A 21,722-nucleotide genomic window follows, 5' to 3' on the forward strand; every position below is an offset into this window, starting at 1 on the left:
CTATTTAGCAGAAGAGGAACAAAACTGTTTTAAGGATTTTCTTTTTATATGACTGACTCTCTAGCTTCTACTTGCTGCTACTCCAAATTAGGCTTGTGCAAACTGGGAACTCAGCAATATGGACAGAATCTGTATCATCACGGAGTCATGTACTGTAGCTTAGATTTGTGAAACATCATTTTTCAGCAGTGGAGGCAGTTGTCTTATCGGGAACTGAACTGATGATATGTCAAAGTTTTATGTAAGTATGTTCTGTAAAACACTGCTGGATCAAGATGCTGAGATCTAATAGTCATTTAGTTTGTGAAGGGAAATTTGCAGATCGATATAGAAATGCTGAGGCAAATTGTTCCTGTTTTCCATAAGCACAGACAAAAGATCACTTTTGGGATTTTACTCCTCTACCTATTTTTCTAAGCAATCTGTTCAGAAATATTATTACATACCTCTGAAGCAGGTGAGACTTGAACCCGGACCTCTTGACCTGTGAGTAGGGACATTACCTCTGTGCCGCAAGAGTCTCTAAATAAGCAGCACGTATCTTTGAATTTAAATTAATGTATTTTTCCCAATTGACCTGTTCAAAATGTAACTACACACCGCTGGAGCAAGTGGGACTTGAACCTGGGCTCTCAGTAAGGGTTAGGGACACTGCCACTGCCCCACAAGAGCCCTAAATGAGAATTAGAACATAGAACATAGAAGAATACAGCGCAGTACAGGCCCTTCGGCCCTCGATGTTGCGCCGATCCAAGCCCACCTAACTTACACTAGCCCACTTCCTGATGAAGGGCTTTTGCCCGAAACGTCGATTTTGCCTGTCCTCGGATGCTGCCTGAACTGCTGTGCTCTTCCAGCACCACTGATCCACTATCCTCCATATGCCTATCCAATGCCCGCTTAAATGCCCATAATGAGGGAGAGACCACCACTGCTACTGGCAGGGCATTCCATGAACTCACGACTCGCTGAGTAAAGAACCTACCCCTAACATCTGTCCTATACCTAACCCCCCTTAATTTAAAGCTTTGCCCCCTTGTAATAGCTGACTCCATACATGGAAAAAGGTTCTCACGGTCAACCCTATCTAAACCCCTAATCATCTTATACACCTCTATCAAGTCAAATCCCCCTACCAATAAACGCCAACACACCATATGCCTTCTTAACAGCCCAGCCAACCTGGGTTGCAACTTTCAGGGGTTTATGCACTTGGACATCAAATTTTCTCTGCTCATCTACACTGCCAAGAAGTTTACCATGAGCCTAGTACTCTGCATTCCTGTTACTTCTTCTGAAGTGGACTACCTCACACTTTTACACATTAAACTCAATTTGCCACTTCTCAGCCCAGCTCTGCCTCTTATCTATTATCTGTGACCCACAACAGCGGTCGGCACTATCCACAACTCTGCCTACCTTAGTGTCATCTGCAAATTTACTAACCCATCCTTCTATACCCACATCCAGATCATCTATAAAAATGAAAAACACCAGTGGCCCCAAAACAGATCCTTGTGGCACACCACTGGTAACTGAGCTCCAGGATGAATATTTCCCATCAACTACCACACTCTGTCTTCTTTCAGTTAGCCAATTTGTGATCCAAATGGCTAAATCATCTTCAATCCCGAAACTCCATATTTTGTGCAATAGCCTACATTGTGGTACCTTACCAAACGCCTTACTGAAGTCCAAACATACCACATCAACCAATTTACCTTCAACCACCTGTTTTGTCACTTTGTCAAAGAACTCAATAGTGTCAGTGAGGCACGACCCACCCTTCACAAAACTGTGTTGACTATTCCTAATAAAATTATTCCTTTCCAGATTATTATAAATACTATCTCTTTTCCAACATTTTCCAATACTTTACCCTGAAGTAAGGCTCACTGGCCTATAATTTCTAGGGTTGACCCGACTCCCCTTCTAAAACGAGAGAACAACATTTGTGACAACGAGGACATAAAAATCAAGGTCAATGGCTCTGCAATCTCCTCCCTTGCTTCCCGGAGAATCCTAGGATAAATGCCATCAGGCCCAGGGGACTTATCTATTTTCACCCTTTCCAGAATTTCCAACACCTCTTCTCTACATACCTCAAAGCCATCCATTCTACTTAATTGTGACTCAGTATTCACATCGACAACAATGTCCTGTTCCTGAGTGAATACTGACGAAAACTGCATATTATTTGAATCAACGTGTTCAGATATGATACTGTGCACATCGTCACAGAGTTATAGAGATGTAAGACATGGAAACAGATCCTTTGGTCCAACTTGTCCATGCTGACCAGATATCCTAAATTAATCTAGTCTCATTTGCAAGCACCTGGCCCATATCCCTCTAAACCCTTCCTATTCATTAACCCATCCAGGTGCCTTTTTAAGTATTGTAGTTTTATCAGCCTCCTCCACCACCTCTGGCAGCTCATTCCATTCATGCACCACACTCTGCATCAACTAGTTGCCTCTTGAGTCCCTTTCAAAACTTTCCCCTCTCAACTTAAACCTATGCCCTCTAGTTCTGGACACCCTCATCCCATGCAAAAGATCCTTATAAGCCTCTATAAGGTTACCCCTCAGCCTACGACGCTCCAAGGAAAGCAGCTCAAACCTGTTCAGCCTCCCTATAGCTCAAACCCTCTAACCCTGGCAACATCCTTGTAAATCTTTGTGAAACCTGAAAGGGTTCAGAAATTTCTTTCCAATAGGAAGAAAACCAGAATTACATGCAATAAGTAGCCAAACCAATGTCCTGTATAACTGCAACACGACCTCCCAACTCCTACACTCAGTGCTCTGTCCAATAAAGGAAAGCATACTAAATGCTGCCTTCACTATCCTCTATGTCTGCGACTCCACTTTCAAGGGACTATGAACCTGCACTCCAACGTCCTTTTGTTCAGTAACACTCCCAAGGACTGTTAGAATTAAGTGGATAAGTCCTGCTCTGATTTGATTTTCTAAAATGCAGCACGTGGGATTTATCTAGATTAAAATCCATCTGCCACTCCTCAGTCCATTGTCCCATCTAATCATGAACTAATCTTCGCTGTTCACTACACCTCCAATTTTGATGTTGTCTGCAAGCTTACTATACTTCCTATGTTCCCATCCAAATCATTTATATAAATGATGAATAGCAGTGGACCCAGCACTGATCCTTGTGGCACACTATTGGTCACAGGCCTCCTGTCTGAAATGCAGCCCTGCACCACCACCCTCTGTCTTCTACCTTTTGAGTCAGTTCTGTATCCAAATGGTTAGTTCTCTCTGTATTGCATGTGATCTAACTTTGCTAACCAGTTTACCATGAGGAACCTTGTTGAACGTCTTACTGAAATCCATACAGATCACGTCTACCACTCTGTCCTCGTTACTACTTGAAAAAAGGCAATCAAATTAGCGAGACATGATTTCCCATGTACAAAGTCATAGAGTCATAGAAACAGACCCTTCGGTCCAACCTATCCATGCCAACCAGATATCCCATCCCAATCTAGTCCCATCTGCCAGCACCCGGCCCATATTCCTTCAAACGCTTCCTCTTCATATACCCATCCAAATGCCTCTTAAATGTTGCAATTGTACCAGCCTCCACCACATCCGCTGGCAGCTCGTGCCATCGACGTACCACCCTCTGCGTGAAAATGTTGCCCCTTAGGTCTCTTTTTATATCTTTGTCCTCTCACCCTAAACCTATACCCTCTAGTTCTGGACTCCCTGACCCCAGGGAAAAGACTTTGGCTATTTATCCTATCTATGCCCTCATAATTTTGTAAACCTCTATAAGGTCACCCCTCAGCCTCTGACGCTCCAGGGAAAACAGCCCCAGCCTGTTCATCCTCTCCCTGTAGCTCAAATCCTCCAACCCTGGCAACATCCTTGTAAATCTTTTCTGAACCCTTTCAAGATTCACAACATCTTTCCGATAGGAAGGAGACCAGAATTGCACATAATATTCCAACAGTGGCCTAACCAATGTCCTCCCAACTCCTGTGCTCAATACTCTAACCGATAAAGGAAAGCATACCAAACTCCGCCTTCACTAACCTATCTACCTGTGACTCTTTTCAATGAGCTATGAACTTGCACTCCAAGGTCTCTTTGTTCAGCAACACTGCCTAGGACCTTACCATTAAGTGTATACGTCCTGCTAAGATTTGCTTTCCCAAAATGCAGCACCTTGCATTTATCTGAATTAAACTCCATCTGCCACGTCTCAGCCCATTGGCACATCTGGTCCTGATCCTGTTGTAATCGGAGGTAACCCTCTTTGCTGTCCACTACACCTCCCAATTTTGGTGTAATCTGCAAACTTACTAACTGTACCTCTTATGCTCGCATCCAAATCATTCATATAAATGACAAAAGGTAGAGGGCCTAGCACCGATCCTTGTGGCACTCCACTGGTCACAGGCCTCCAGTCTGAAAAACAACCATCCACCACCACCCTCTGTCTTCTACCTTTGAGCCAGTTCTGTATCTAAATGGCTAGTTCTCCTTGTATTCCAAGAGATCTAACCTTGCTAATCAGTCTCCCATGGGGAACATTGTCAAACGCTTTACTGAAGTCCATATAGATCACATCTACTGCTCTGCCCTCATCAATCATCTTTGTTACTTCTTCAAAGTCATGTTAATTATCCCTAATCAGTCCTTGCCTTTCCAAGTACATGGTGGGAATCCTGGGACAGGATTTACAAGAACCTTCCCACCACGGATGTCAGACTCACCGGTCTGTAGTTCCCTGGCTTTTCCTTATTACCTTTCTTAAATAGTGGCACCATATTAGCCAACCTCCAGTCTTCAGGCATCTGAGCTATGATCATTAATCGAAATATCTCTGCAAGGGCCCCAGCAATCACTTCCCTAGCTTCCCACAGAGTTTTAGGGTATACCTAAATAGGTCTAGGGAATTTGTCGACCTTTGTATTTTAAAACAACCAGCACCACTATTGCTATAGTGTGGCAAAAGTGAGGACTGCAGATGCTAGAAACCAAAGTTTAGATTAGAGTGGTGCTGGTAAAGCACAGCAGGTCAGGCAGCATCCGAGGAGCAGGAAAATCGTTGTTTTGGGCAAAATCCCTTCATCAGGAATAGTCTATTTTCCCCACATTCTATATCTTCTACGTCCTCCTTCACAGTAAACAATTGATGCGAAATACTTGTTTAGTACCTCCCCCTTGCAAATCTTTGAGGGGTCCTATTCTTTCCTTAGTTACCCTTAGTTGAAAAGTGTGTTGCTGCAGGTCAGGCAGTATCCAAGGAGCAGGATAATCGACATTTCGGGCATAAGCCCTTCTTCAGGAATGAGGAAGGTGTGCCAAGCAGGCTAAGATAAAAGGTAGGGAGGAGAGAATTGGAGGGGTGTTGGGAATTTGATAGGTGGAAGGAGGTTAAGGTGAGGGTGATAGGCCAGAGAGGGGGTGGGAGCGGAGAGGTCGGGAAGAAGATTGCAGGTCAACAAGATTAGATTAGATTACTTACAGTGTGGAAACAGGCCCTTCGGCCCAACAAGTCCACACCACCCGCCGAAGCGCAACCCACCCTTACCCCTACAGAAGGCGGTGCTGAGTCTGTGGGTTGGGGCTGAGATAAGGTGGGGGGAGGGGAAATGAGGAAGCTGGAGAAATCTGCATCCCTCCCTTGTGATTGGAGGGTTCCTAGGCGGAAGATGAGGTGCTCTTCCTCCAGGTGTCGTGTTGCCATGGTCTGGCGATGGAGGAGGCCAAGGACCTGCATGTCCTTGGCGGAATGGGAGGGGGAGTTAGTGTTCAGCCATAGGGCAGTTGGGTTCGTTGGTGCGGGTGTCCCAGAGGTGTTCTCTGAAACATTCCGCAAGTAGGCGGTCTGCCTCCCTAATGTAGAGGAGGCCACAGCGGATGCAGTAAATGATTTGTGTGGAGGTGCAGGTGAATTAGTGAGGGATATGGAAGGATCCCTTGGGGCCTTGGAGGGGAGTGAGGGGGTAGGGTGGGCGCAAGTTTTGCATTTCTTGCGATTGCAGGGGAAGGTGCCGGGAGTGGAGGTTGGGTTGGTGGGGGGTGTGGACCTGAAGAGGGAGTTGCGGAGGGAGTGGTCTTTCCGGAATGCTGATAGGGGAGGGAAATATTTCCCTGGTGGTGGGGTCTGTTTGGAGGTGACGGACATGACGAAGGATGATACGATGTATCTGGAGGTTGGTGGGGTTCTGTCCTGGTGGCGATTGGAGGGCGGGGTTCAAGGGCGGAGGTGTCTGTAGTACAATTCCAATTTCTTATTCTCAGTTCCACCCAGTAAGTGAGACATATTCCCAGGAATATTGTTCCTAAGTACAGTTGTCATGTTATCTCTTATCAAAAATATTAGATTAGGTTAGGTTAGATTCCCTACAGTATGGAAACAGGCTCTTTGGCCCAACATGTCCACACTGACCCTCCGAAGATTAGCCCACCCAGAACCATTCCCCTACCCTATACTTACTCCTGACTAATGCACTGAACGCTGGGCAATTTAGCATGGCCAATTCACCTGCTCTGCACATCTTTGGTTTGTAGGAGGAGACCAGAGCACCCAAAGGAAACCCATGCAGACGCTGTGCGAATGTGCAAACTCCACAGAGACAGACAGTCACCCAAGGCGTGAATCAAACCCGGGTTCTTGGTGCTGTGAGGCAGCAGTGCTAACCACTGTACCGCCCCTCTTACTTCCCCACCGCCTTTCTATCCTTCCCATAGCATTTCTATCCTAGAACATGAAGCTACCAGTCCTGTCCATCTCTGAACCACATCTGATATCCCACTCCCAAGTTCTTAACCATGCCCTGATTTCATCTGTCTTCCCTGTTAGGCCTCTTGCATTAAAGTTAAACTGCATTTATCAGTACGACCTCATTCTCTGCTTTGTTCCTGCCTGTTTGTTTGACTTGCTGCTTTTCCCCAACTGTACCCCCCTCAGATCCATCTCTTTCCTCACTATCTCCTTGGGTCCCACTCCCTACACCTTACTGGTTTAAATCCTCCAAGCAGCTCTAGCAAATCTCTCCACAATTAGTTCCCGTCCCATTCAGGTGTAATCTATCCTCCTTGTACAGGTCAGTTCTATCTCAGAAGACATTCCAATGATCCAAAAATGTGAACTCTTCTCTCCTGCACCAGCTCCTCAGCCCCCCCATTCATCTGTACTACCCTCCTATTCCTACCCTCACTATCTTGTAACACCGGGAGTAATCCAGATATTACTACCTTGAGGACCTCCTTTTTAAATTCCTGCTGTTGTGGCCTAGGCCAGACCACTCAAAACATTAAGCAGGCAGCCGAGACCATAACTCTGCAGTTTGTTTCGGTAAACGTACAGTGGAAATTACCCACAGTGAGTTAGTTAGATTGACTACCAGGTTTTAAAACAGACAAAAATTTATTCACAAAATTACAATGAAATACAAAGAACAGAATATAAAATACCCACAGAACTCAGACTATCCCCAACTCTACCTAATTATGCTGTTCTGAATATACACAGTCCCAATAAACAAACTCCTTAAGCACAGTAAAAATGAAACCAAGGTTTACAGGTTGATGTTAGGAGGGAGTTTAGCGGCCTGTTTCTACATAACTCATTGCTGAACTCCCTAACTGGTTCTGGACTGAACTGCTCAGCTAGAGAGCTGGCCACGCCCCCTTGGCTTATACAGGATACTTCAAAAAAGTAAAAGCTTTGGCCTAAAGACTCATCTGTTTATGTTTAAACAAAATGGCCTTCCATCTCTGTACCAAACCCAGACATTTTGGAGCTGTCCTGTTTACAACCCCTCTGAAAAAAATCAAGGACACAGTATTCTTGAAAAAAGGAACAACTATTAGGAAAAAAAGGACTAGCTTTGTGATACTGCCTAACTTCCTATATTCTCCCTTCAGAATCTAATCTACCCTTTCTCTGTTGTTAGTTCCAATGTGAATAGTAACTTCCTGCTGGTTCCTCTCCCCTTTGAGAATATTCTGCACTCTGAGATATTCTTGATTCTGTAGCAGGGAGGCAACACAGTTCTGATTTCTTGATGTCGGCTGCAGAACTATCTCTGTGCCTCTGACTAGAGAGTCCCGTATCACAATCGATCACTTGGAACCTGATGTACCCCTTGTTATATTATAGCCAGTCTTGGTACCAGAAACTTTGCTGTTCATGCTACGATCCCCTGACAGTCCATCACTCCCTACATTTTCCAAAACAGCATACTTGCTTGAGGTGAGAATAGCTATTGGAGACAGCTGCACTACTTGCCTCCTTCTCCTACCTTTTCTGGTGGTGACCCATCTACCTGACTGTATCTGCAGTTTTCTCCTTTTGTATAACTGCCATCTGTCACACTCCCTAGCTCTTGTAAATTCCTCATTGCCTCTACTGCCACTCCAATCTATTCATGCAATCTGATAGAATTTGCAACCAAAGACACTTACTGCAGACATAATCATCCGCAACATGGAAACTCTTCCCTAATCCCCCACATCCAACAGGAAGAGGACATCACTCTACTAAAGGCCATCTTTGCACCTTATCAGTTTACAGACTCAGAAAATAGCACAGTTTTACTGCACTAAAAAACACTGCTCCAGGCTAACTTTGTACCTATGTTTTATATTTTTAAAACTTAATTGAGACAGATTTCAAAAAAGAACCCACTCTACTCACTATTGTACATTTACAAAAATAAAGAACAGCAAGGTCACACCTAAACTATGTACTGAGCTATTCCTGTGCTGTAAGCTGTCCCACACAAGTTCCTCCAAGGTCAGCTGTGAATTTTGCAGTTTGTTTAACTTTTCTTGAATGCACTCCGCTGTCCAGAGATACTTGAACATAAATAGCAAAGGCAGTAGCTGTGCAGATTCATTGCTGTGTGATAGCAGTGCAGGTTTCTTTCTCATTTGATTCACTGACCATGTAGTCCCTGCCTTTGTGTCTCTTCCTCATTTTAAAATTGCTGTTGTTTTGATTTTATTTCCCCAAAGTTACAAAACAATGCAACAACTTAAAACAGTAATTACGGTTCTGGGAATATTCTTGAATTTATTGTCACATGTACGGAGGCACAGTGAAAAGCTTTGTTTTGCGAGCAATACAGGCAGATCACATAGTTAAGTAGAATAGATAAGTAAATAATAGATAAACAGCAAAAGCAAAAACACAGGTAAAGGCAAATGCTAAGAGTTTGAGTCTATTCAGTATTCTAACAACAGTAGGGTAGAAACTGTTTCGAAACCGGCTGGTGCATGTGTTCAGGCTTCTGTACTTTCTCCCCGATGGTAGAGATTGTAGAAAAACATTGCCAGGTTGGGATGGCGGCCTTGACAGCGGGCCTGGTAGATTGATTCTATAGATGGGAGGTTGGCCTTTGTGATTATCCGGGCCGAGTTCACCACTCTCTGTAACAGTCTCCGATCTTGAATGGTATAGTTGCCATACCAGGTAGTGATATATCCAGGCAGAATGCTCTCTATAAAAGTTGGCAAGGGTATTTGTTGTCATGCCATATTTCCTCAGCTGCCTGAGGAAGAAGAGACTTTGTTGGACGCACTGGTTACAAAGGCCCAACAAAGTTTATTGTGGATGACCACTCCCAGGAGCTTGACACTCTACACTCATTCCACCTCTGTACTGTTAATATATAGAGGGGGCAAGAATAACATCCTTCCGAAATTAAAAAATGAGTTCCTTGGTTTTGCCGGCATTGAGAGCTAGATTGTTCTCGGTGCATCATTTTTCCAGGTCTTCCACTCCCATCTGTAGTCTGTTTCGTCGCCATCTGAGATTCGATCAACTATGGTGGTGTTATCAGTGAACGTGTAAATGGCATTAGTCTTGTATTTAGCAACACAGTCATGGGTATACAGTGAGTACATTAATTTAAGTTTCAATGGAGATGTGTTGTAAAGTAATGGTTAACGGCTGTTTGGAGACCAATTAGGAAATGCACATGCTGTGGAATGTACTCTCCCAACAATTTAACTTTTAACAGGTCCACACGCTCCAAGAAATAGAAAAAAAAAAGTAAAAATTAAAATGTAAGCTGCATCTTCTCTTCCACGCATAGGCTACTTTTAGGAACATTTTAAAACTGAGGAAAAGATTAGAAACTTTGTAAAAGCTTAAATTTCTATTGCATCAAGTCTCACTTTCTAGTCTTACATTTAGCCAGTTGAGGCATGAGTAAACAAGACTTGTGTTGAAACTTTATTGCTGGAACAGCACAGCAGGTCAGGCAGCATCCAGGGAACAGGAGATTCGACGTTTCGGGCACAGGCCCTTCTTCAGGAACAAGACTTGTGCACTTCTTAAAAACTATGAAATGTTTGCTTCGATTTCAGGATGTCGGTGGAGGATGGTGTGAAGCATCAAATGCTTTAGGAATGACTGGACTTGTTCCAACTGACTACGTGGAGGTGAGTAGTTACTTCTTTGTAATAAATATCATATTGTTAACTTTCATATTTCATATGTTACCTTTTTTATTTCACCTGAATAGTTGATAGACCCAAAATACTACATATTGGTCATTCATCCTCTGCAAATGTGAGAGAAATGTTATTTGATAGTACAGAACTTGAATATTACACATTCTGTTCAAAGCTTTACATCCTGTACTCGTAGAGTCATAGTTGTACAGCATAGAAACCGACCCTTTTGGTCCAACCAGTCCATGCCAACCATGATCCCAAACTGAACTCGTCCCACCTGTGGCGCTTATTCCCTTAAAATCATTCTGATTCATGTACTTATCTGAATGTCTTCTAAATGTTGTAACTAAAACCGCATCCGCCATTTCCTCTGGATGTTGATTCCACACATTATCCACTCTGTGTCAAAATAAATTGCCCTATATGTATTTTTTTAAATCTCTTCTCTCGCCTTAAAATTGTGCCCTCTAGTCTTGAAATCTCCCACATTAGGGAAAAGACACCTGCCATTCACCTCATCTATACTCCTCTATTTTCTAAACCTCTCTAAGGTCATCTCTCAACCTCCTATGCTCCAGTGGAAAACATCCCAGCCTATCCAGCCTCTCTTTATAACTCAAATCCTCCATTCCCAGCAACATATTGGTAAATCTTTTCTGAACCCTCTGCAGTTTTATAATATCCTTCCAATAACAGGGCGACCAGAACTGGACGCAGTACCTCAGAAGAGGCCTCACCAAGGTCCTGTACAATCTCAATGTAACATCCCAACTCCTACATTCAAAGATCCGAACAAAGAAGGCAAGCATGCTTCATGAGAGGAACGTGCCACTTGGCTAGCAAATTGACTCTTTTAAAGGCTTTACCTTAGGGAATACTGATAGTTGATAGTCAAGCTTTGTTCAAATTTTAAATCAGGCAGGTTGGGTCTTGTCATGGCATTGCCCTAAGAAATGAACTGGCATTTGGTTGTCATTCATTTGGTAGAGTTGAAATAGCACAGTATGTTTAAATGTTCTGTCTGCAAAGAGCAAGGCCAAGTGTGTTAACAAATGTAGCTTCAAGTGCACCACAGAGTGAGCCTGACTGACAACAATCTTAAATTGAGTAGTGTAATTCTTCACACTACGAGCAACAGAAGAAAAATACCGTCCAGTCTATTCAAGATGAATGGGTACCCAATAAGTACAGCCTGCCGATTCTTAAACCACAAACCCAAACAAGTAGGCACAACACGCCCAGAAACTCTAGTCTCATTACCATATATCAAAGACATCTCTGAAATGACTACCAGTCTACTCCAACCCCTTCACACGGGACTAAGCAACACCTCCATTCCGGTTAGATTCACACATGTATTGGGACATAATTTTTAACCGTTTCACCACAATATCAAAGACATCTCTGAAATGACTACCAGTCTACTCCAACCCCTTGGCACTAGGGTAGCCCACAAACGACCAACACACTTAAACAGCAGCTGATGAATCTAAAGGACTCTATACAAACAACAAGCGAAGTGAATGTCATTTACAAAATACCATTCAAGGACTGTAACAAACACTACATTGGACAGACAGGCAGAAAACTAGCTACCAGGATACACTAACACCAACTAGCCACCAAAAGACATGACCCACTATCACTGATATCCTTACGTACAGATGAAGAAGGACACCACTTCAACTGGGACAACACATCCATCCTAGGACAGGCCAAACAGAGACACACAAGGGAATTTCTATGGGCCTGGCATTCAAACCAGAACTCCATCAATAAACACGCCGATATGGACCCCATTTACCAACCTCTGAGGAAAAAGAACCGGAAATGATATCACCCACCTTAAGAGACCAAGACACATACATAGAAAGCAGGACAGAACACCAGTGCTTCACCAGAGGCTTACTGATGATGTTACTTAGCATGGTGGTGAAATGTCAGAAAAGAAATCTTCCAGCTCAGCGAGCAAACTTATAACCTGAACCTCAACCTGAGCTATAAATCTGCTCAAAAAAATCACACTCAAATTTAGCTTTGAAATGGAGCAGTGAAGTGAGGTTCCTTTTCTCGATATCCTGGTTGAAGAATCTGCCAAGTTCTCTGCTACTCTTAACTGCAGTAGACAGCCAGGAGATTGGAAGAATACAGCAAGCCAGGCAGTATCAGGAGGTGGAGAAGTCAATATTTCTGGTGTAACCCTTCTTCAGGACTGGGGGTGGGTGTCTGGGGAGCTGCAAATAAAGAGGGTCATGGGGGCAGGGTGGTGAAATGGGGGATAGGTGAAGACAGGTAAAAGGTACAACCTGATTGGTCAATGAGAGAAATGAATCCGGTTGGTGATAGGGGGCAGTGGAAGGGATGGGTGGGGCTGGGAATGGGGTCTGGGGGTAGGAAGGGAAGTTATTTGAAATTGGAGAACTGAGTTGAGTCCTATGGGCTGTAGGCTGCCCAGGTGGAAAATGAGATGTTATTCCTCCAATTTGGCAATGGAGGAGGCCAAGGATGGTCATGTCGGAAAGGGAATGGTTAGGAGAATTGAAATGGGTGGTGATTTACTATCAATATAGGATTTCTATAGTTCCATGTGCTATAAGATTACCCTTTATTGGCAACCTTGTAAATCAGAGCTGAAAATGTGTTGCTGGAAAAGCGCAGCAGGTCAGGCAGCATCCAAGGAGCAGGAGAATCGACGTTTCGGGCATGAGCCCTTCTTCAGGAAGGGCTTCTTTGGGCCCTTCTTCGGGCTCATGCCCGAAACGTCGATTCTCCTGCTCTTTGGATGCTGCCTGACCTGCTGCGCTTTTCCAGCAACACATTTTCAGCTCTGATCTCCAGCATCTGCAGTCTTCACTTTCTCCTCGAAGACTTCAACCTTGTAAATCAAGCCATTTGATGAAGTTGCAAGCTTAAAACTGAAATGGTGGATCAGAACCATTCTGTGGGTTAATGGCTACCCAGACCAGGTCCCTCCTTGCTATATATTGCACAACCTGTCACTTTTGGACCCAAAAGTAACACACTGTACCTCTGATTACCTTGGAAAGGTAAGGTAGCTCAAAAGTCTGAGGAACAGGTGAAGTCAATTATTTCACATTGCTGCTGTATAGTAGCAGCATACATGGTGTTTTTGCATGTATTCTACAAACAAGTCAATTCCTCCTCATCCCTTTTCAGCTTTGACATGCTATACTGTTAATAGTAGCCTCAATTTTCATGACAGAAATGCTTGTTTTTCTTTCTGATACCTTAGTACTGAGTGCAATTGATCAAACAGGTGTAATTGACTGTCACAAAGTTGAGCTGGAATTTAAGACCTGCCCACTGAAGCCTTCACACAGAAAAGGATTGCATAAATTGGTGTAGGAATTTCCATTAGATATTGATGACACATCAAAATAGCAATCACCCACACCCACACCCACACTGGCAGTTTAGTTTTATATTGTGTAGAAATCATTAGCTGTTGGAGGGATTTTGAAGGCTTTAAAGCTCGAAGCAAATAATATCTTTGGTACATCTTTGGCTTTTGTAATTTGCACATAGAAAAGACCTGGTATCCCACGTGCTTCTATTAAATTGTAAACCTGGAAAAGCACATTGGATCAGGCAGCATCTGATGAACAGGAGGATGCTGCCTGACCTGCTGTGCTTTTCCAGCACCACTCGAATCTAGACTCTGATCTCCAGCATCTGCAGTCCTCACTTTCGCCTAAATTGTTAATCTGTCCTGTCACCTTCTGAAATTTGGGTACCCACAAACCCAGGTCACTTGCTGCTCTCCCTTAAAAAGTTATGCAACTTGGCTTGTGTTGCTCCTCATTCTTTCCACCAAAAGATATCGCATAACATGTTTTTGCATTGAAATTTTCAATGTGCGTACCTTGTTTCATCAGCCTGTCTTTGTCCTCTTGATCCTTTTCACTGTTAACTAGACTTCCAAATTTTGTATCACTTGCAGATTTTAAAATAGCCCTCTTCCTCTTCAAACACTAAACCCAAATATTTTAATGTAAATCAGAAACAGCAGTGGGCTGAAAACTGAATGCTTTAGAGCTTCACTATATACTTCCTCCAGATCAGTAATAAAAATCCTGAACGAGAGATTTGTGTTTACTATCCTAAGCCAATTTATGCATTGCATTTTTGTTTCATAGCCTCAGTTTTGCTAACCAGTTCAGCCTGGTAGTATTTTATCAAATGTGTTTTTTTTTTGAAGGACTGTTTTCACTGAACTGTAGGCCGTTGAGAGATAACCTGATAGGAGTTTATAAAATAATGAAAGGTATAGATAATTAATGGTAGTTGGGGAGTTTTAAGACTGTGGGTACATTTTTAAGGTGAGAGGACAGGGATTTTAAAAAAAGGCAGGAGACACATTTTTTACACAGAAGGTGGTTCGCGTGTGGAATGAACTTCCTGAGTAAATGGTGATGTGGGTACAATTACAATGTTTAAAAGACATTTGGATGGATACATGAATAGGAAAAGTTTGGAGGGATACGGGCAAGGAGCAGGCAGGTGGAACTACTTTAGTTTAGGATTATGGTCGGCATGGACTGGTTGGACAGAAGGGACTGCTTTCGTGCTGTGTGACTGACTGCACAGCATCAACTGTACACCCCTCATTATAAAACTTGGCCAAGTTAGGGAAACATGATTTGCTGTCAACAAATTATTCTCTTCTCTAAGAACAAGGGTGTAACATTTTCAATCCTTCAGTTTTTCTTCAAGGAGGAATGTATGATTGTATGATCGCTAACTCTTCTAGAATGCAACCCATCTGGATGGAGTGATGTAAACAATGAAAGACTCATGAGGCCTTCAGAATGACCAATGAAACCCTAATTAGAACTGAGCTGATCAGCGGTGAAGTTGCATTCATGTGAACGATGACAGTGTGTATAGCTCTCCCTAAAATGCTTTCAAGGCTTTTTCTATCAGAGATTTAAAATTTTAAATTTGATCGTTTTTGTTTATATTTTGTTTATATTATTTTTGTTTATATGGAACCCAGAGTGGGTAAATTAGATTAACCTAGGATCTAATTGCATTACAGAGTTGTCTTGAGGGCTTGTTCTTGCAGTGTACAGCAGACAATTACTTCGCCTTTTGTGACTTTCTGACTACTTTTTAAGTGTGAATGTGAATTTCCTTCCAGTTTTCATACTACGTACCACTTGAGGAGTGAAATATTCTTTACCCAGACCTCATCCCATGCTCCTTACTGCAAATTGTGACAAAACATTGAAGTATTGCAAACCTGCTTTTTTTCTCTTTTGCCAAAACAGCCTCACTGCATTTTCCGATCCCATGGAATATAGAGTTTGCCTGAAGTCTACGTGAATATGAATACCCTTTTTAATGAAGTATTTTAAAAGTACTGATATTAAGATTTTAATTTTCAAAAAGTCTACGTTAAGTTAGCTTTAGTAATGGTGCTGCTTGTGTTTTTTGCTGGCTCTGAGGTAACTTCAAATTTGAACAGGTTTTTTTAAATATTGTTACGACATGGGGTAAACCCTTATACTAATTTGAACCTACAGAAAAGCTCACCTCCCCTCGTAATCCGTTAAAGTATGAGTGACCAAGAACTACGAAAATCCTTCAACAACTATCTACATGGTAATTCTCCTTTGTCTGATCAATTTATCTACCTCCCACTCCAACAATGTACTGATCCGATAAAACCCATCGGTTAAGTTTAACAAAAAAAATCAAGTTTCAAAACCAGGCAGTTGTCATTGTTCCCTTGGTATCTTCATTTGTAATTTCCTGGGTCTTCAGTCTTCTGCTTCACACATTTCATATGGAAAAAGTACCTATCAGAGAGAGGCTGTGCAGGCAGTATCTTCATTCGTACTCTTTGCCATTCTAGCTAACTGTTCAAAATGGCTGATTTTATATACCCCAAAACATTGGACAGTTTCATTGGTTTGATGTTATCCAGACATTAAAATTCAAATTTGATTGCATTTTGCGTCTTGGGGCATAATTTAAATTAATTGGCCAAATTCAAATTTGTTGTATACCATGGCAATGCAGCTTCAGATATTTGTTTCACAATCAACTGTTTCATTTTTAAATTTTTCAGCACAGTCTTTGCCTCTCTAGGTCTGTGTCAGCTTCCACTCTCTCTCAAAGGTACAGTACACACCTACACCTTCATAACAATATTCCTTGCATTGATGTTGTTAGCAAAGGCATTTCCTGCCCATTCCTCATTGTCCTTGAGAAGTTCATGAACTGAAATGTTGGAAAAGTTGTTATGCAATGCCATGGCCCTTTTGCTTTGTCCCAATGTAAATAATTCATTAAAACCATATTTTGTTATTAGTAAGTCCTTGATCCTGTATTATATGGACAAATGCTGAAACACTGAGGTCACTTTGATTTTGTATAAATACATTAGTCTGCAGTCTTGATAGAAATAGGCAGTAAACAAAGGGAAAACCAACATTTCTAACTACTTGAAATGGACACACACTTGTGTGTCCATTAGTCTTGCATTCCAAATCATAAAATGCTCCATAATTCCTTGTCACAAAACATTTTCGGTCTTTTACTTTGCTTGCTGGACAGCAAGAGTAGCCAGTGTCAACAATTATTTGAAACGCTACAAAGACACAAAAATAATGGTCCAGATGATTTAATATTCTTTTCACTTACTTTGAATAGCATTCGGAGCGGGCAAAGCTACTACTAATCAGCTCATCGAGCCTGTGCCACGAAAGTTAGATCATAATGAATCATCTACTTCAGTGCCACTTTCTGGCATCAGCTTGATGTAATTAGTCTTCAGCAATCTTATTTACTTGAATATGCTCATGAATTACGTTTTCACAGCCCTTTGCGAAAAAGAATTCCAAAGATTCATCACCCTCCAAATGAACAAATTTCTTTTCTTCTCGGGGAAAGGGCATGTCATTTAGGACTGAGAGCTAGTTCTAGAGTTGTCAATCGACCCTGTCACACCCTTTAAGAATTTTTGTAAGTTTCAGTTAAGTCACGCTTCATTCTACAAAACTAGGGAATGCAGAATCCATCTCTTCAGTCTTTCCCCGTAAGACAACCAAGATATTCCAGGGACTAAACTGGCAATTATATTTTAGACTCCATTTGTAGTAAGTATATTTCCTCCCTTAGAAAAGGAGGAGAAAACTGTACACAATTTGCTAGGTTCGGTTTCAACAAAGTTTTATATATTTGCAGCAAGATGTTACTCCTGCACTCAATTCCCCTTGCAATAGATGCCTAATTGCTTGCTGAATCTATAGAACATAGAAGAATACAGAGCAGTAAAGGCCCTTTGGCCCTCGATGTTGCGCCGATCCAAGCCCACCTAACCTATACTAACCCACTATCCTCAATATACCTATCCAATGCCCGCTTAAATGCCCATAAAGAGGGAGAGTCCACCACTGCTACTGGCAGGGCATTCCATGAACTTACAACTCGCTGAGTGAAGAACCTACCCCAACTTCAGTCCTATATCTACCCCCCCCACCTTAATTTATAGCTATGCCCTCTTGTAATACCCGACTCCATACGCGGGAAAAGGTTCACACTGTCAACCCTATCTAACCCCCTAATCATCTTGTACACCTCAATCAAGTCACCCCTAAACCTTCTTTTCTCTAATGAAAACAGCCCCAAGTGTCTCAGTCTTTCCTCATACGATCTTCCTTCCATACCAGGCAACATCCTGGTAAACCTCCTCTGCACCCGTTCTAGTGCCTCCACATCCTTCCTATAGTATGGTGACCAAAACTGCACACAATATTCCAGATGCGGCCGCACCAGAGTCTTATACAACTGCATCATGACCTCAGGACTCCGGAACTCAATTCCTCTACCAATAAAAGCCAGTACGCCGTATGCCTTCCTCACCGCACTATTTATCTGCATGCTAGCTTTCCGTAACTCATGAACAAGGACACCCAATTCATTCAGGAACTTGCACTTCCCAACAAATCGCCATTTAAAAAAATTCTGCCTTTCCGGTTTTGCCACAAAAGTGAATAACTTCACGCTTTGTTTGCATGATATTCCACTTGTCATGTTCTCGTGCATTCACTTAGCCTGCCTAAGTCATCTTGAAGTCGCCATTTCATTTCCATATAGTTTGGTGTCATCAGCAGATTTGGAAATATTACATTGATCCCCATATCTAAATCATCTAAATAGATTGTGAACAACTGGACCTAGCACTGATCCTTGCAATACCTGACTTGTAACAACCTGCTTTTCTAAGAATGAGTTCTGATTACCCTGTAGCCACGTCTCCATAATGACATTTCAATCATAATTTACTGCAATGTATTAAACAAAGAACTGAGGATGCTGGTGATCTAAAACAAACAAATTTCTGGCAAAACCTCAGCAGGTCTGGCAGCATTTGTGGGAAGAAAGCAGAGATAATTTTTAAGAGTTCAATGACTCTTCTTCAGGGCTGTTTTTGTTTGCAAATCATTTACCACATCTTCTGCATTCAAATTGTCATTCTTCTTGCAAGTGCTATGGTTATTCCTATAGAATGCCTTTTAATTATGCTTTTTAAACATTATTCTCTATTCTGATCCTACTTGATACTTTCTAGTTTTCCACCTTTTCTAGTTTTCTACTTGTTCCAGTTCTGCTTCCCTCAAATTTAAATTCCGTTTCTGGTAAGGAGATGGGAGTCTGTGTAGTTTAAACCATCCTAAAAGCACAACCAAAACTTCCTGAGAGGATCTGCGACCCATTCCTGCTCTGGTGTTTCACTTACTGTGGAGAAAGAGAAAAAAACTTTTATTTTTACTTCTTAGATGATTTCAGAAAGTGGCGGTAGCATTTTACCCTTTGGACCCGGTGGAAAAGCACCGAGCACAGGAGGGAATCTGGCAGCTTTTGATCCCTTCTCATCAAGTCAAGCTGGTTATAGTGGAAGTCCAGTGTTCGGAAGTTCATTCCCCCCAAACAATCAGGTACTGCACATCGTCAATGCATTTCTTGCCAATACTCATTTCACAAGGTTAACATTCTGTATGGTTTACTCCAGTATAAAGTAGATGATGAATAAACAGAGAGAGACTTTGTAGAAAGGCTGTTCTGAATTTAATTTTTGTGTGAGTGCTTTGTCGTAGTCTAAATAGAGACCTAGTATTTGAGTGTAGAAATAAACTTGTTAAGAATTACTTAGTTGGCTTCAATAAAAGAAGTGCAGGGTCATGTTTTCATGGGTTAGTCAGGAACGCTGGCACATTTGGTACTTTTCTTATTCTGAAGATACAGCCAATAGCAGATTCCTAATTTTGCCTCTATTTGTTGAACAACTGCATAAAAATACAGACCCTGCAGGCCCTATTTACAGCTGCAATATGAGGGATGTAGAAATATATCGTATGACATTGTCTGTTCATACTGTATTCCTGATGAAGGGTTTTTACCCGAAACGTCGATTTTACTGCTCCTTGGATGCTGCCTGAACTGCTGTGCTCTTCCAGCACCACTAATCCATTGTCTGTTCATAGTCAAGAAACGTGATGCTCACTGTCCTTAGATTACGGATATTATCCTGCAAAACAATCATTATTTGTACATGAAGGATGTATCGTGTGGAATGATGCTCTATATTCTGCAGTTTGGTGGGAGAGATGTGACTGTCATAATATACTGTTCACAATTTCTAATCAGTAACAGTTTTAATAAGTTAAGGAGCTTTTGATTTGTTTAAGAAACCCTAATAAACATAATTATTCAAAATTTCTGTTCTCAGTGGTATTTTGGATTTTATAGCTTTAGTCTCCCCTTCCTTTCCCAAGGAGACATTAACTGAACTTGAAACTTTTATAATTCTGTTTCTAATGTATATCCATTTTGTTTTCTATTATTTTAAATGTACTAGGTGACATATAATTAAAAGATGTTCATTGGTTTTCTGTATTTACTTACAAAGCAAAATGAAGTCAGAGGTAACTGTCAACAGCAGCTTACGAAAGCAGTCTTATGTATCTGTGGCAAGAAGTCCGATGAGTTTGTATTTCTACTGTTTTCTTGGAACTGGTGCTGGAGTATGGTTGTACAAATTGTTGGTATTCATTTTCCACATGATATGAGCCAGTACATTTTAGTAGGCTATTTGGATACAGCTGTCAGAACACCAAGCCAATCCTGTCCTAGCCTGATAATGTGCATGTCCGTTTCACTGGTATTTGCTAGGTATTGGATAGGCAAAGGAACAATGGATGAATGCATGTGTGAATGATAAACAAAGTCCAAACTTGAATATTTTCCTATTTTGAGGAATAAAAGAGCAGAGGTAACCTTGAGGTTATTTGCCACCATAATGGAGCCACCAGCTATAGGAAAGAAAGCATGGTGACATCATGAAAAATGTCCATATTACAGAGGAGGAAGAAATGGATGTCTTGAAAAGCAAAAAGGTGGATAAATCCCCAGGACCTGACCAGGTGTACCTAGAACTCTGTGGAAAGCTAGGGAAGTGATTGCTGGGCCTCTTGATGAGATATTTGTTTCATCGATAGTCACAGGTGAGGTGCCAGAAGACTGTAGGTTGGCTAACGTGGTGTGACTATTTCAGAAAGGTGGTAAGGACAAGCCAGGGAACTATGGACTGGTGAGCCTGACATCGATGGTGAGCAAGTTGTTGGAGGGAATCCTGAGGGACAGGATGTACATGTATTTGGAAAGGTAAGGACGATTAGAGATAGTCAGCGTGGCTTTGTGCATGGGAAATCATGTCTCACAAACTTGATTGAGTTTTTTGAAGAAGTAACAAAGAGGACTGATGAGGGCAGAGCAGTGGATGAGATCTATATGGACTTCAGTAAGGCGTTCAACAATGTTCCCCATGGGAGACTGGTTATCAAGGTTAGTTTTCATGGAATACAGGGAGAACTAGCCATTAGGATACAGAACTGGCTCAAAAGTAGAATACAGAGGGTGGTGGCGGAGGGTTGTTTTTCAGACTGGAGGCCTGTGACCAGTGGAGTGCCACAAGGATCGGTGCTGGGTCCACTACTTTTTGTCATTTACATAAATGATTTGAATGTGATCATAAGAGGTATAGTTAGTAAGTTTGCAGATTATACCAAAATTGGAGGTGTAGTGGATAGCGAAGAAGGTTACCTCCGATTACAACAGGATCTTGATCAGATGGGCCAATGGGCTGAGAAGTGGCAGATGGAGTTTAATTCAGATAAATGCAAATTTTGGGAAAGCAAATCTTAGCAGGACTTATACACTTAATGGTAAGGTCCTAGGGAGTGTTGTTGA

At 42.0% G+C, this 21,722-nt stretch overlaps 1 protein-coding gene across 5 annotated transcripts in view; it reads left to right on the plus strand.

The window, feature by feature from the left end:
- Window positions 1-21,722, plus strand: part of LOC122552919 (sorting nexin-9-like) — a 160,939-nt gene that overhangs the window by 41,884 nt on the left and 97,333 nt on the right. For 3 of the 5 annotated variants that reach the window (XM_043696162.1, XM_043696161.1, XM_043696163.1), the window contains 2 exons: window positions 10,356-10,430; window positions 19,253-19,411. In XM_043696162.1, the coding sequence (XP_043552097.1) occupies window positions 10,356-10,430; window positions 19,253-19,411 (234 nt within the window). The remainder of the gene's footprint in view (window positions 1-10,355; window positions 10,431-19,252; window positions 19,412-21,722) is intronic. The other 2 variants (XM_043696164.1, XM_043696165.1) reach the window with 1 other exon arrangement.

Source organism: Chiloscyllium plagiosum, chromosome 9 (genome assembly GCF_004010195.1).
Source record: "Chiloscyllium plagiosum isolate BGI_BamShark_2017 chromosome 9, ASM401019v2, whole genome shotgun sequence".
NCBI lineage: Eukaryota > Metazoa > Chordata > Chondrichthyes > Orectolobiformes > Hemiscylliidae > Chiloscyllium > Chiloscyllium plagiosum.